This window comes from Sarcophilus harrisii, chromosome 2 (assembly GCF_902635505.1).
Source record: "Sarcophilus harrisii chromosome 2, mSarHar1.11, whole genome shotgun sequence".
In the NCBI taxonomy this organism is placed as follows: domain Eukaryota; kingdom Metazoa; phylum Chordata; class Mammalia; order Dasyuromorphia; family Dasyuridae; genus Sarcophilus; species Sarcophilus harrisii.
In genome coordinates, this window is record NC_045427.1 from 150,756,515 (window position 1) to 150,773,010 (window position 16,496).

Below are 16,496 nucleotides of genomic sequence, written 5' to 3' on the forward strand. Positions count from 1 at the left end.
ATCTCAAAGGCAATAGATCTAGGATAGAGATAATGCTTAATAATTTTCTATTTTATTAATCTCTCCTTTGAGTTTCAAAATTTTTAATTTGGCAATCTAATTGGGGTTTTAAAATATGTAATATTTTTCTCGCTTTGCATACCCAATTCAATTGATCTCCTCTTTATTTTATTCATGTAGCTATTTAGAGATATAAAATTTTCCCTAAGAACTGCTTTGGCTGCATTCCATAGGTTTTGGTATGTTGTCTCATTATTGTCATTCTCTTGAATGAAATTATGGATTGTTTCTGCAATTTGTTGTTTGACCTACTCATTTTTTAGAATTAGATTATGTAATTTTCAATTGGTTTTTAGACTACCTTTCTCTAGCTCTTTACTGAATATAATTTATATTGCATTATAGTCCAAAATGGAAGCATTTACTATTCCTGCCTTTCTGCATTTGATTGTGAAGATTTTATGTAGAGCTAGAGATAATGACTTTTACTCAGAAAAGTGTCTGCTTTAATTCTTTACACCAGTAAAATCAGTACCAGTCAATAAGGAGGAGCTGAGAATAATTACATTGAATTAGCACTGAATTCAACAAACATGTATATCATATATGCCTTGGGCACTGTTCTTGGTGCTCAAGATAGAAAAACAAGAAAAGAAACATTTCCTGCCCTCAAGAACTTTACATTCTATTGAGAGAAAAACTACATTGCAAAGTAAATTAAATATAAAACATATAAAGTAATTTCTAGAATTTTGAGTGTAGGTGCAGGGCAGTTGATGTGATGACCAAATCTGACTGTGATCTAATAGCCCAGAGAGTCACCTCCCACAAAAAACTCTGCTCTGGATTCACATGAACCTGGCTTTTCTAAATCTGGGAAAATTTCTAAATCAAAGCTTAAGAATGACTTGTTTTTTTTTTGGAGTGTCTTAACAGATAGTATTTTATTTAATTCATATATTTCCAAATTTCCTTATTATCCCTTCTGGAATACTTTACATCCTTTGTTTTTTGCAAATCTAATGCCCAGCTAATTAAACTGTGAGTCTCTTAACTATAAATAAATGTTTGAATTTTATACCTGTTTTATATACCTGTTTAACTGGGAGTACATAAAAATTTCTTGGGTAAAAACAGGTCCTGAGTAGAAAAAGTTTAAGAAACCCTGTTCTAATGCCAAGTGGATGTACTAATTACTGAATAAATAATCCTTTCATTTAAAAGATGCACAGGAAATGACTTTTGTTTAGCCTTGAGTAATGATGGCTGTCCTCTTCTAGAAAAGGGACATGCTATAAAATAATATGAATAACTGTTTTACAGCAAGTTAATTTCCTCCACCACAGAAAATGTTCAAGACATGAAAGACTCATACGCTCACATTAAAATGCTCATAACAAAAATACAACTCATCCAATGCTCCCTACACCAGTCCTTTTCATTCAAGGGCCTCAATTCATATACTGAAAAAAATCAAGCGCAACTTTTCACAGTGGAGACACAGGAGACAGCATGTGATGTAAGTCAAATTATCTCCTCAACCACTACCTTCCCCAAGACTCCTTTGGAGACAGCCTAGGACCCTCAATCCAAGAGTTCTGGGAATGCAATTCCCTCCTCTTCCCATTTCACCAACTCTATTTCCAAGCCTTTCTCTGCAGCTGTCATTGAAGGAAGCAAACGTTGTGGAGAAGGTGTTTGCCATCCTTGCCACCAAGAGGAAGGTAAGCCCCTGAGAGACCCAGGAATAGTCGTGTCCTCAGATTACAGGTCCTGCTTCCAGGCCAGACCTATCCATTATCCACACACAGAGGAATGATTCTTGTGGGGAAAAGTGAGCCATCCACACCAAATGCCAAGCAGGAGAGACAAGTCAGTCTAGCTGAGGGAACTGGTACTCTGAGGGAGAGATAAGAAACAGCACATGCTGAATGACTCAAACCACTTTGCCACCACTTTGATGATCACCTTTCCTAGACCATGTTGGAAAAAGCCTAGGTCACTGAGTCAGAGTCCTAGAAAGAGCAATTTGTGTACACGGCCTCTCCCCTAACTCTGACCATTCATCTTGTTTTCAACCAGTCTCCCAAAGCCTTCATCCAGGGATAAAACCTGGCAAGTGATTCTGCAGATATTCTATAGCACCTGACTCAATAGCCACAGCTACAGAGGACTCAGAAAAGAAGTCTTTGGCATTGTCAAATGGTTTAACAATAGAAATGGATATAATTTTATATGACCATCTGGTTTGTCACTGTGCCCTAAAGAGCCTTCCATCTGACTTTTTCTTCCTGGTAATACAAATATATAATAAAATACAAAATATCCAAATAGATTTTTAATAGGCAAGAAAAGAATACAGTTTCTGGATATCAAGCCATCATTTACAAATTAACACCACAAAACATATGAATTAATAACTCTTAACTGGTTTACTTAAGAATTATAATAAGAAATAAACAAAATTATCTATTTGATACAGAACAAATAAGAAAAGTCCCCAATGTCCTAAGATTTCATTATTATATTAGTTCTTCACAACATTTTAAATGAACATAAATCTGTAAAAACAATGTGGCTATTTCTGAACATTCAGTGTTACTTACAAACATGTTTGATTCCCTGCCAAACTATTTTGATTGACAATGTGATCACACAACATACACACATATTTTGGGGAACACTTGAGAAAGTGCTAAAAGCGTGCAGCTAAAATCATCTACATATTTTGTTTCATCTCTAAGAATATGAGCAACTTGAGAGTAGGGATTATCTTGTTTTTGTGTCTGCAGTACTCAGCACAGTGCTTTGCATATGGTAATTGATTTATAAATCTTATCAATCCATTTGTTGATTCACTATTAGCTAATCCTAGTGACAACCATCTTTTCAATTGCCACTCTGTACAGTGAAACTTGGGATAGAATTGGGTATCCAGGGGAAGTGTCAGTCTCAATTTCAGAAGTCATTTTGGTCTTCTATAAGGAATGAAACACTTGTGCTATTAAAGCAAAGGTGGTCTGAGAAGTAGGAACAAAACAATAGATTTTGATGTCTGTCATGAAACAGAAGCAGAAACAAGAGAGGTCTAAGACAAGGACAATGACTGAAGGCATCAAAATCCCCAAGTTGACCTGTGCTTAAGAAGTCTATTTATATAAAGAAGAGAAGTGAAGAAATGTATGCTTAGAAAAGAATTAGAATTACATTTCATAAATGTAAATCCTATAAACATTATGGATCAAAAATAAAAAAAGCAAATAATCAGACAAGCCAAACTGTAGTGAATTTTGTCCACTGTCCAAAGAATAAATAAGTGATAATTGCTATAATTTATATAGCATTTTAAGTTTTAAATGTGCTTTACTTATAATAATGATGTTAGGAATATTTATATAATACTATATGCTAAGTGCTTTATAATTATTTCATTTACTCCTCACAACAACCCTGGGAGATAGGTGCTATTATTATCCTCAGATAATAACAGATGTAGAAATTGAGGCAAACACAGTTTAAATGATTTGCCCAGGATCACCTAGTTAGTAAGTATCTGAGGTTGATTGTGAAATTAGGTGGTTCTGATTGCAGGTCTGGTACTCTATATTCAGCAATAGATAATTATCTAATCCAGTTTTAGGGAAAAAAAATCATTTTGATATCTCTGAAGATTCTCTTGAATGCCAATGAATTTTCTTTTTCATTGGTGAGGCAAGTGGGATTAAGCGACTTGCTCAAAGTCAAACAGCTAGGAAGTGTTAAGTGTGTGAGGCCAAATTTGAACTCAGGTCCTTCTAACTTCAAGGCTGGTACTCTATCTGATATACTACCTAGCTGCTCCCTCTATGAGTTTTCTTTAAAGATTAAACTAATTAATGTAGCCACAAAAATTTGTTATTGTTGTTGTTGATCATAATTCCAGAAACCCTAGTAAAAGATGGCAATGCAATAAACACGTCCAGAGTATATAGAAACTCAATATTTGCATCAGGCACGTTCAAAATTTTGATAATAATGTAGTTCTACATGCTATCAAACCACTCTCTATTTGCTCAATTTTTTCATCTAACCCATCCATGACATTGTTCTATAACAAGCCACATTTCTTTAGTGATTTATGATTTGTAGAATATGCTTTATCTCATTTGATGTTTACAACTTAAAAGGTAATTGCTTAATATTAAACTTTATTTACATGAAAAAATAGAAGCTTAAAAGATTCAGTAACTTGCCCAGGTACAGCATAAGATGAAATTGAGCATGAGATAGAATTTGAATTCTGATCTTCCTCATTCAAAGTTCAGACTTTATCTGCTATATATAGTGTGTTTATGCATCTTCAGTCACTTACTCTCTATTTACTTCTTCCCCTCACAAATATGCTGTCTTTCCTTTGAAAAAAATATTCCTTTGACTCCTTCATACATTTAAACTACATTCAATCTCTGCCTCCATTACTTCACCATCTTTTCACCCCCTTGTAGTCTGGCTTTCATCTCTAACAGCCTTCTAAATAAAACTATCTCCAAAGTCACTAATCATTTCTTTATCATCAAATCCATTTTTTCCTCTCATTTTCCTTGACTTCCTTGAGCATTTGACACAGTGGCTAGCCCTTCCTTTATAATATCCTCTCATCCCTTGGCAGGAGGCTCCGCCTCCTTTTCTCATGATTCTCTTATTTCTGTGACTTTTCTCTTTCATTGTCTCTTCTTGTCCCTGAAATATGATTGTTCCCCAGAATTATGAACTAAACCCTCTTCACTTTTCTCTCTATACTTGAAAAAGACTTTATACTTCCATGGCTTCAATTATCACCTCTATGCAAATGAGGTGGTTTCTTTTATTTCTTTTTTTTAGAGGCAATTAGGCTTAAACGACTTGCCCAAAATCACCCAGCTAATAAGTGTCTGAAGGCACATTTGAACTCAGATCTTCCTAACTCTTAAGGCTGGCTGCTTTATTCACTGTACCACCAAGAATTGCCCCTTGCAAATGCATTTTAATTCTATCTCTCTCCTTTACTCATTCTCCCTATTGTTCTATTCTTATTTCTAACAGCCTCTTCACTTTGATAATTTAACATGGTTAAAATGGAATTCTACATCTTTTTCTCTAAATCTGTCAATTCCACTAATTTCTTTACTTTTGTTAATAACACATAATTTTGCCTATAACTTTGGAATAGTTATTTATTTTCACTCTTTCAACCCTCACTTCGCATCAGTAGTTAAATCCTGTTGTTTTTACAATATCTTCCTCAAATAATTTACTTGTCTACTGCTGCTACAACTATATTCTTTCCAATTCTCTTCTCACCTAGACTAGTAGTATAACATTTTCCCTTGGATCTTCCTGACTCTAATCCATTCCCTTTCTAATTCATTTTCAACACGATCTCTTGAATAATCTTACCAATATATTACTACAACAATGTAATTTGAATTGTAGCCTATTCTTCATGAACTAATTTGGAGTTTTTTGGGAAAAATATTGGAGTGATTTGCAATTTCCTCCTCCAGGTTATGGTTTCCCAGTGATATAATGATTGGTGTGTACTCAGTGTACAGCATATAAGCAAGAAGCTCTCAGGACCAAAGAGCACTCTGGGAGGAAGCCCACAAGTCCACTCTCGGAGGCAGGGTCAGATTCATTCCACTTTCTACCTTTGTGCTGGCTGGATGGTGAAGGACAAACCTTTGGATTTGGAGACATTCGGAGGGAGCTCTTAGAACCAAAGACAGAGAAAGGCCTCTAAGAAAGCTAACTGGGCCCAAGGAAAGAGACAAGACTTGGAAGGAGAAAATAAACGTTTGGATTTTATCAGCTGGCTGCATTTGAAGTGATTATTACTCTGAACCGAAATTAAGGCTGCCTTCTGAAAATCTCCCCAAGAAACCTGCTCCCAGAGAACCATCACATATTATAAAAAAGAGAACACCACAGAGCAACAGATTTTAAAAAATAAATTTTCAATGGCTCTATATTACCTACTGAATAAATTATCAATTCCCAGGTCTGGCACAATCCTTTCTATTCTGATTTCAATTTACCTGTCTAGATTTATTTTAGTTATCGCCCTTCCCATCTTTGTTCTTGTATTCATTGTTATTTACTCTGTACTGTTGGAAGTCTCTGCCTTCTTTCAAGTTCCCAATTTGGATACCTTTTCTTCTTTCAAATCCCAACTTCAATATTAATTACTCTATAAGAGGTCTTCTCAGGCTTGCACCACACAATAGTGTTTTGCCTCTTACTCTCTTTTGAATAAATTATTTATGCATTTATCTTTTCCCCATGGAATGCAAGAGCTATGTTATATTTAGCAGTCTATGTTATAGCTATCCTGATCCAATGCTTCTGCATGTTATAAGCATCATTTAATAGGATCAAAGGACTAACACTAGAAGGGACATTAGAGAACATAGAATCTAATTTGCTAATTTTGCAGATTTGGGAACTAAGGCCTAGGGCTATTAAATGACTTGCTCAGGATAACCTAGCTAGTGTCTGAGGGGGTAGTTTAACCTAAATTTTTCTTGCTTCAAATGAGAGGTAGAGCCAAGATGGTGGAGTAAAGGTAGGAAATCAAATAAATGACTTTATCCACTACATCAGTCAGTCAGCCAGTCAAATAGTATTTTTTAAGTACCTCCTATGTGCTAGGTACTTTGCTAAGCACTGAAGATACAAAGACAGGCTCTCAAGGAGTTCACAGTTTAATGAAGGAGATTATGTGTAAACGTTTTGTACTCATGTGCAAATAAGATATACATATAGGATAAATTGGAGGTAGTCTCAGAGGGATGTCACTAAGATTAAGGACTTAAAGGAACCCAGAGAAGCCAAGGGGTATATCTGAGGACAGAGAGAATTCCAGGAATGGGAGACAGCCAGGGAAAATGCACTGAGGTGGCTGAAGGAAGTCTTGTGCTAGCATTAAATCATATAACAGTTGGAAGGCAGTAAGGTATAATCATATTGGAAAGACAGAAAGGGGCCAGGGTCAGGTTATGAAAGATTTTAAAGAGCTAAACAAAGGATTTTGTTTTTGATCTTGAGGACAAAAAGGAGCAACTGCTGTTAACTGAAAGGGGAGTGGGATGATATGATCAGTTCTGTACTTTTGGAACATCAACTTGACAGGTCGGTGGAGAATGGATTGTAGGTTGCTTAATAGTGTCAGGGAGAGAAGGGGACATATCTGACAGAAATCAATGGAGAGAAGGGGACATATCTGACAGAAATCAATAGATAGAATTTGACAACTGATTGGATATGAGGGTCTGGAAGGGATTAAGAAAGTGAAGAGTATAGGATGACGTTTAGGTTACAATTCTGGAAAGCTGGAAGATGGTGGTACTCTAAACAGTAATAGAGAATTTAGGAGGAAGAGTGTAATGTTCTCTTTAAAATGTAATGTTCTCTGTTGAGGTTTCCTTGGAGTCTCTGGGAGCAGCCTTCATTTCAGTTCAGTAATCACCACAAGTGCAGCCAGGTGTTAAAGTCCAAATCCTTTATTGTCTCCTTCAAAGTTTTGTCTCCTTTCCTGGGGCCCGGTTAGCTTTCTTAGAGTCCTATCTCTCTCCTTGGTTCTGAGAGCTTGAGCTCCTGCCTCCTTCTCTGCCCTCTGAATCTCTCCGAATCCAAAGGTTTGTGCTTCAGACTCCAGCCACCACAAAGGTGGATGATGGAATGAATCTGTCTCAGCCTCTGAGAGCTCCTAGTGCGCTTGTCTTTTTTGGCCCTGAGAGCTTGTAGCTTATATGCCCCACACTGAGTATAAACCAATCATTATATCACTAGGAAACCATTATTTGTTGTAGTATTAAAGCTAAGCTAGATTTAACCACTGTCTCCTCAATTCCACTTAGTACCTTGTTTCAAGTTCTGGCCCATAACATCTCCTTGTAGGATTAAATCAATTATACTGAACCATGATAAATTAGATAACTATTGTCTCTATCAATTCCACTGACTTAGTACCTTGTAAGAATCCTTTGTTTCAAGTTCTGGCCCATAACACAGGGGAAAGGTTTTTTGGGGAGTAGGGGAGAGATGTTCATCCAGTTTTGGACTTTTTAACTTAAATATCCAGTTATGTATGTCTAATAGGTAGTTGAAAATTAGAAGAAAGGTTAAGCTAGACAAGTATGAGTTGTATGCTTAGAAATAATGAGTGAAAACATGGGAACTGAAGAAATTACTAAGAGAAGTAATACAGAGGGAGAAGAAGGCCCAGGACAAAATCTTGAGATATACCCTCAAATTTAGTGAATATGACATAGATGATGATCCAGTCAAGGAAAAAGAGGAGAGGTCACAAATTAGGGAGAGAACCAGGAAAGCAGAGTCATGAAAACCTTCAAAGATTGAAGAGGGGTCAAGAAGAGTAAGACGTTAGAGAAGAAGGCCATTAGATCTGGCAATTAAGAGATCATTAGTGACTTTGGAGAGCATAGTTTTGGTTGAAGAATGTTGAGGTCAGAAGTCAAACTCTGAAAGATTTAAGAAAAGATGAAAGGAAAGGCAGTAGAGGCACCTATTATAAACAGACTTCTCAAGGAATCTAGCCACAAAAGGAAGAGAGAGAGCAAAATCACATGACAGACACATTGCTAGTGGGGATGAATGAATGAAGTAAAGGTTTTTTGAAGATGAGAAAGATGAGTCTGTAGGTAATGTAATCTATGCTGAACTGAATTAAATTCATGGAAGTTAATGGCAATAACACCTTGCTTTATTAGTGTTTTAAGATTTTCAAAGTGTTTTGAATTATATCATCTTATTTGAACTTACAATCAAATAGAGAGACAAGACAATGACAGATAAGAATATACAATCTTATGTGATAAGAGCATTAAAGAGGTATAAAACAAAGTATTGTGTGAAGCCCCAGGGGAAACTATTACTATTACTATTACTTCTGAGACTTTCCTATGGGTTGTATTGATTAAAAACTATCCAATTGCCCAACCAACCATCTGGATACATAAAAATTCCAGAGATTAAGGAAGTAACAGTTCTACTAGAGAAATAAGATTGGTAAAGAAAATTATAACAACCTTATTGCAGAAGAGCTCCCTGGGGCTGTGGTATCTCCTCCTCATACTATCTCAGCAAACAAGTCTAGCAGGTTTGAAACCTGCTAGAACACTTGGATTTTCCTTCACTGTATTTCTCCTGCATTTCATTTCTCCCCACCAGTCAGGAACATTTATTTTATAAACCCAACACTCAGGATGAGATGATTGAACAAAGTGTCAATAGCCCATTCAGAAGAATCAATTGCTGATGTAAGGATAATGTCCAAGGACTTGTGGTTATTAATATCTCTAATTCTAGTGTTTTATCATCATAATATCTCAGTTTCCTTCTTGGTATATTGAGATTTTACATTAAAAATCCAAAGAAACAAGACCTCTATATATTTCTATCACTGCTGTTGCTTTCTAAATCATTTCTAGCAATACTAGTCCATGTCCTGTCCTATTATCAGTGAATTAACGATTTGGCTTTGGCAGATTATTTCAAGGGGACCATGAAATGATTATTTATTTATTTATTATGAACTGAAAATAAAAGACTCCCCCCCTTTGTGCTTTCCTCTGTGCTTTCCTAAATCAGCCAGATTTAGTTCTAATTAGCTTATAAGGATCTATCTTAATTTCTTCCCCCCAAATGAATGTTAGCTGAATACTGTAAATGTAATTCAGTATTTCTTAGTACCAATGCCAGCAGGGAGCAAAGTTCAAGTGCATGTAGAACATTCAAAGCAATTAAAACAAACTTTCAACTTCCATTCATAAGCCACTCCTACCTCCAAGGACTAATAAAGCTGTATGGCTCCCATGGAACACAAACCTCAACTCTCCTAACTAAAGCAGTTCATCTTGCCTTCTTTATTTCTTCCCCTCCATGAATAAAGAGATTTGGGAGTCACCTGGGTATTTCAATGGGTTCCAATCCATCTTCTAGGCTGACATCTGTCTGTACCATCTCTTGTTTCAGTTCTCCGATCTCCGAGGCGATTGTGTCAATGAGCTATTCAAAGACAAAAATAGTATGACGTCAGAAAGTGGAAGGGGCGTGGATCTAAGGCTGGGCCACGTTTAGTCACTTCACTTCAATAGGAACTAGAAAGAGATTACAATTTTTTTTCCTTTCCCATGGGCTATAAGAATTTCCTCTAAAAACCAAGGGACAGAGTAAGCTTTAACCGAAAAAGGGAAGTTCTTAAATTTCTTTGCCTTTGTGCTAAGCTGCATGGTGAATTCTTTAAAAATCAGTTTTGTTTTTCAATAAGAAAATATAAACAATTTTTAAGTTGCAGAAAATATATTTCAAATCATACTTTGTCAAAGGAAAGACAGAATTTAATTTTCTTTATTATGACTGCTTAAATTGTCTTATTTCAGAAAGGAAATATTTAAAAATTAAGTGCAGTAACAAAACTTCCTTTGACTCACTGTTTAGTGATTAATCTCTATAATTTTTGGCCTTTTCCTGGACACTGAAATATATCTGTCATGGAATTGGGGAGATGCTCACATTGAGAATATAGTATAAAGTACATGGGATAAAATAGAACATCTACAAATCTCATGGAAAAGTTATATGAGGAATCACTCCAGTGAAAGTGGCCTCATCATAGAATCTCATAATTGGATTCTCTATGACTTTTTGTTTGAGACACAGTGTATACAGAATGTGGGACTTGGAATCATAAAAACCTGTGTTCAAATCCTGTCTTAGTTTCCTCATCTGTGTGAAAATGAGGGCAATGATAGAACCATCATAGCGGTTTTTTATGAAGATCAAATGAGATAACATAAATAAAGCACTTTGTAAACCTTAAAGTGATATCTAAAAGCTAGCTTATTACAATTCTGTTGGCATTACAGGTTAGGCATCCATGCTTCGGGGAGGATCTCTCCCTCCTTCCTTGCCTCTGTATCTCGGAATCTTCGTGCAATAACAATCAATAATCAAGTATATATTAACTTCCTTTTACTTGGGTAACCACCATGGGATAGTAAAAAGCCTGGATTTAAAATTAGGAAGATTTAGCTTCACATCTTTCCTCTGGCTGTACCCAGGGCAAAACGTTTGATTTCTCAATGCTTGAGGGAAGTCTTTATGTCTATAAATTATAGAAAAGATGTGGACTTGCATTAGTAGAGGGAAGTCTACCAAGAGATAATTATATCTAGGAGTTAGCTTTATAAATGAAATAATAGTCCCAGCCCCAATCCTATGTAAAACTGTTCATGTAACTGTTCAAAATAGTGGAAAATAAGGACAAAAATTAAATAATATAATTTCCCAAGTAACTTACATGCTATCCAAACAAACCAATATGTATACACACATATATATATAAATACATACATATACACATATGAGATAGATATATTAACTAGATTTATGATTTATCAGTTTCTCTACTAGTGCACCTCTTCTCAAATTTATAGATTTTAGATTTAAAATTTGCTTGGGTCACGAGAGAATTAGTGCCCTGCCCAGAGGCTTCATGTAGCTGATAGGTATCAAAGGAAGGAATTCAAACTAAGTATTGAGTGATTTAGCAGCCAGGTGTTCTACCTATTAGACTACTCAGGGCCCAATTTCAAGGTAATTGAGTGGGGAGGAGACACTAGCAGGGGGAAGGGACAATTTAAGAGCCAGAGTTTATGCTAAGCTTTGAAAGAAAGCAGGGATTCCAAAAAGAAGACATAGGGAATACATTCCAGATACAAGAGGAGTCTTCTCAGATTCTTCTCCATTCTCCACCTCACCCTCTTCTCAAATGACTTTTTATTATACATATTATTTCAAAATTAGTATTCTTTCAACAAAAAGATAAATAAAATAAAAATTGGTCTTCCATTGCATCCAGGACCATCTCTAATCATCCTGATCCAATTCACTTGCATGTCATGGCATCACCTCCCTGATGTGATGTTCCTCTTCAAGAACAAGGGACAAATAACAATTCTTTCAGTAGAATCTTTTATCTTTTGATCTCTAGTATTTAGAATACTATGCCCATAACACCTTTTTGGAATTAAGGTGGCAGAATGAGATTTGACCCAAGTTCTTTTTCTACTTCCAACTCCAATATTTGCACCAATATACCATTCAATGCCTTCACTGTAATCGCCCACGTTTTAAATTTCCTTTTCAGGTGACAATAACAAAGAGGGCAAGAGAAGAAAAGAAGACAAAAAATTAAGGGGAAAGAAAAAAGATGAGACAGGAGAAAAGGACATGTCAACAGAAAAGTTGCAAGGAGTAGTATATGTAAACATTCACCATAATAAACAGGTTTGAAGAGGGCAGAAATGAGCACAATGTTGTTCTTGTGCTAAATTTAATATATACTTTAAAGCCCTCAATACATACTTATATGTTTTTTTTAAAAGCTGTAGTAAAGATTCAGGATCTCATGCAATTCTTTACAGAAAAATTTCCTGTCATAATTCAAATAACTAGTAGGGCAAACACTTTCTTTAAATGAGATTCTATCATTATTAGTAATGGAAAATGTACATTTTGTATATCAACTACATAGTTTTACATTTAATAACAGATCTACATTTATGTATATCCTTAATATTCCCTGGATATCATTTAACCTCTTTTTGTTTTTACCTTCCCTGTCTATCCCTATGATTGAGTTCAAAGGCCACCAGACCACCGATTATCCCTGTGACTAAGCAAGTCACTTAACCCTGTTTGCCTCTATTTCCTTATCTGTAAAATGAACTGGAGAAGGAATGGCAAACCACTCCAGGAGTTTTGCCAAGAAAAATCCAAGGAGAGTCACTGTCAGACAGCACTGAAATGACTCAACCATAATAAAATTCATGGGGATAATTTTATCTCCCAGGTTGTTGTGAGGATCAAATGAGATATTTGTAAAGTGCTTAGCATAGTGCCTGGCACATTGTAGGGGCTATCATATAAATACTAGCTATTATTATGAGCATGTAGGAGACTCAGTGCATAGAATGCCAAGTTTGGAGTCAGGAAGATTCTTTTTTGAGTTCAAATCTGGCCTTTCTAGTAAGTATGACCTGGGCAAATCACTTAACCCTGCTTACCTCAGTTTCCTCATCTGTAAAATGAGTTGGAAAAAGAAATGGATGACCATTTCATTATCTTTGCAAAAAAACAACAACAAAAAACCAAAATGGGGTCACAAAGAGTTGGATAAGACTGAACAATAATTATTATTACTTGTATCACCTGTATAAATTTCTACAGTTCACAAGAGCACAAAATCTTATTTCCCCCCCCCAGTTTAAATGCCTATCTAGCATATATATGTTTTGGTTTCCACACTTTTATAGAACATCACATATAAAAATCTTCATAAACAACACAAATGAGTAGAGTTGTTAACTGGTATTTTAAACTATCCTACCAGCCAAGTTTGAACTAACCTTGAGACCCTCTCTAACCTTTGGAAGACCAGATCCTAGTTTGCATTTCGGAGAGAAGCTTGATACAATACCAGACCTTCCAGATCCTAACCTAGTTCTGAAAGACAGATCTTTTGCTTCTTGTACCCTGCTCTGTTTTTTGTTTGGGAACCCTTCCCTACAGCACTTGTATTCTTGCTGAGTCCTTTCAGTAGGGTCGTGTCTAGGTATTTGTGATCCCATTTGGGGTTTTCTTAGCAAAGATATTGGAGCGGTTTGCCAGGATAAAAGAAGGATAGGGTTAGGGTTAGGAAGAAAAAAGGATAAAAGATATGAATGCTGATGTGGCCCAAAGGTAGTCTCTATCTCTTCTCCACTCTTAGGAATGGTGGCCCCTGCCTGCAAACCAAATCATATTGTCTTGAGGCAAACCAATGAAATACTGAGATAAACTTGCTAGTTTCCTTTGACACATGGCGAAGTAACGAGATAGTGTAGGAAAAAAATTGTAAATTTAACTTTTTTCCCCCATGTTTCACTCATCTCTACTGTGGTTTCAAAAGCCTGGTGATATCATCTCTTTTAGACTCTTCTCTGGCAAAGTGTTATTGCTTGTTAAGATTAAGGTATTGTTAAGGTTTTGCTATAGTGAAGACAACTCTTAAAGAATTAGGAATTCTGATCAGTTCCCAGGTAACTTTCAATAAGCCTCTCCCAGGAAAAGTGAATGATCAAAAATCTCATTACTAGATCAACAGACTCAGTTTCTGATACTCTACACCTAGCCAACTCTCTAGTTGCCTCTCCCCTCGGCCTGGAAGGCTAGGGATTAAAGCAGTAAAAGTCCTCCCAAAACCTACCTTTAGGGCTTGGAATTTACCGAAGTTTCTGGCCAACAACTTTCTCCAGCAGCTACCAGCTGCTGGGTTATAACCTGAGCAAAGGTCCCACACCCATACCTATCCCCATCCCTTTTGCCCTTTTCACTTTCCTTTTGTTTTGTTTTTCCCCATTACACCATAAGCTACTTGAGGGAAGGAATTGCTTATTTCTTACTTATATCCCCAGTACAAATGTTTTAGTAAAAACTTATTGAATGGATCATTGTAAAGACTAATCTCAAGAAGACTAATGATTGCACATGCAACCTAGCAGACAGATAAAAGACTAGATGCAGAATCAGTCATCACTTTTTTTTTTTAAATTTGATGTGGTCACTGTGGAAAAGTTTTGTTTTTGTTTTGTTTTTTGCTTGAAAAAAGGATTTTGTTTTTCCCCCTCAATTAGTGTGTGTGGTGGGAGGAGGGGTCAGGAATAAGGGGGTGGGGGAGGAAGATTTTTGCTGATTGAAAAAATATATATTTTATTTTTTTTTTTTTTTTTTTTTTTTTTTGGCATGGTTCTCTTCAAGAATGAAGAACAAACTACAAAAAATATTTATTACATTACAGCACATACATAGGATACAAAGAAAAAACAACAAAAGCGGAAGAAAGCCCCAAGTCTTATAGTCATTTAACATCTCTTTGACTCAATTTTGTTAACTGAAAAATTTGAATAATAATAGCATGTATACCATGAGACTTCATCTGCCACCCCTCTGCTTTTACTGAAATTTCCCCTTCATCTTCACAATTCCCTCCTCAGTGTTGTCTATGGGAATTCTTAGTCTTCTTTATTTTTTTTTTTTTTTTTTTTTTTTTTTAATAGCCTTTAATTTACAGGATATATATACATGGGTAACTTTACAGCATTAACAATTGCCAAACCTCTTGTTCCAATTTTTCATCTCTTACCCACCCCCCCTCCCTAAATGGCAGGATGACCAGTAGATGTTAAATATATTAAAATATAACTTAGATACACAATAAGTATACATGACCACAACATTAAAAAATATATATTTTAAAAGGTTGTTTATCATTAAAGAAGTCACAATGACTTTTACTTTTTTTATTTTTTATAATAGTTTTTTATTTACACGTTATATGCATGGGTAATTTTACAGCATTGACAATTGCCAAATCTTTTGTTTCAATTTTTCCCCTGCTTCCCCCCTCTCTCCCCCTAGATGGCAGGATGACCAATACATATTAAATATATTAAAGTACAAATTAAATATAAAATAAGTATACATGTCCAAACTGTTATTTTGCTGTACAAAAAGAATTGGACTCTGAAATATTGTACAATTAGCCTGTGAAGGAAATCAAAAATGCAGGCAGGCAAAAATATAGGGATTGGGAATTCTATGTAAGGGTTCTTAGTTGTTTCCCAATTTGCTGGGTGTAGCTGGTTCAATTCATTACTGCTCTATTGGAACTGATTTGGTTCATCTCATTGCTGAGGATGGCCAGGTCCATCAGAATTGATCATCATATAGTATTGTTGTTGAAGTATATAATGATCTCCTGGTCCTGCTCATTTCACTCAGCATCAGTTCGTGTAAGTCTCTCCAGGCCTTTCTGAAATCCTCCTGCTGGTCATTCTTACCGAACAATAATATTCCATAACATTCATATACCACAATTTATTCAGCCATTCTCCAATTGATGGGCATCTACTCAGTTTCCAGTTTCTGGCCACTACAAACAGGGCTGCCACAAATATTCGTGCACATACAGGTCTCTTTCCCTTCTTTAAGATCTCTTTGGGATATAAGCCCAGTAGTAACACTGCTGGATCCACAATGACTTTTAATTAATATTCCTTACCATCATCTCTCCCATCTCCCCTAGTGTCTAGGACAGTACCTGATAAAACACTTATTGAATAATAAATGTTTCTTTATTAATCAAATACCTCCCCTCTCAACATAGTTGCTATTAACTTACTCTCACGATAAACTCCCACCTTTCTCAAGAAAGAAGACTTTGGTTCTGAGACCTTCTTATTCCTTTAGGTCTCTACTTCCTGACAAGTTGTCAAGTCAAAAAAAAAAAAAACAAGCGTTTATCAATTTTACTATATTATTGTTTTCTTATATTAATATTAGTATGGGTGCTAAGTACTGGAGAGACAAAGAAAGGAAAAACAATAAATCAACTTTCCAAACAAAAAATACTACTC

General features: G+C 35.7%; 1 protein-coding gene across 6 annotated transcripts in view; it reads right to left on the bottom strand.

Annotated features, from left to right (window-relative positions):
- RIN2 (Ras and Rab interactor 2) overlaps window positions 1-16,496 on the bottom strand; it is a 214,610-nt gene that overhangs the window by 46,201 nt on the left and 151,913 nt on the right. For all 6 annotated transcript variants that reach the window (XM_031951051.1, XM_031951053.1, XM_031951055.1 and 3 more), the window contains one exon: window positions 9,944-10,044. In XM_031951051.1, the coding sequence (XP_031806911.1) occupies window positions 9,944-10,044 (101 nt within the window). The remainder of the gene's footprint in view (window positions 1-9,943; window positions 10,045-16,496) is intronic.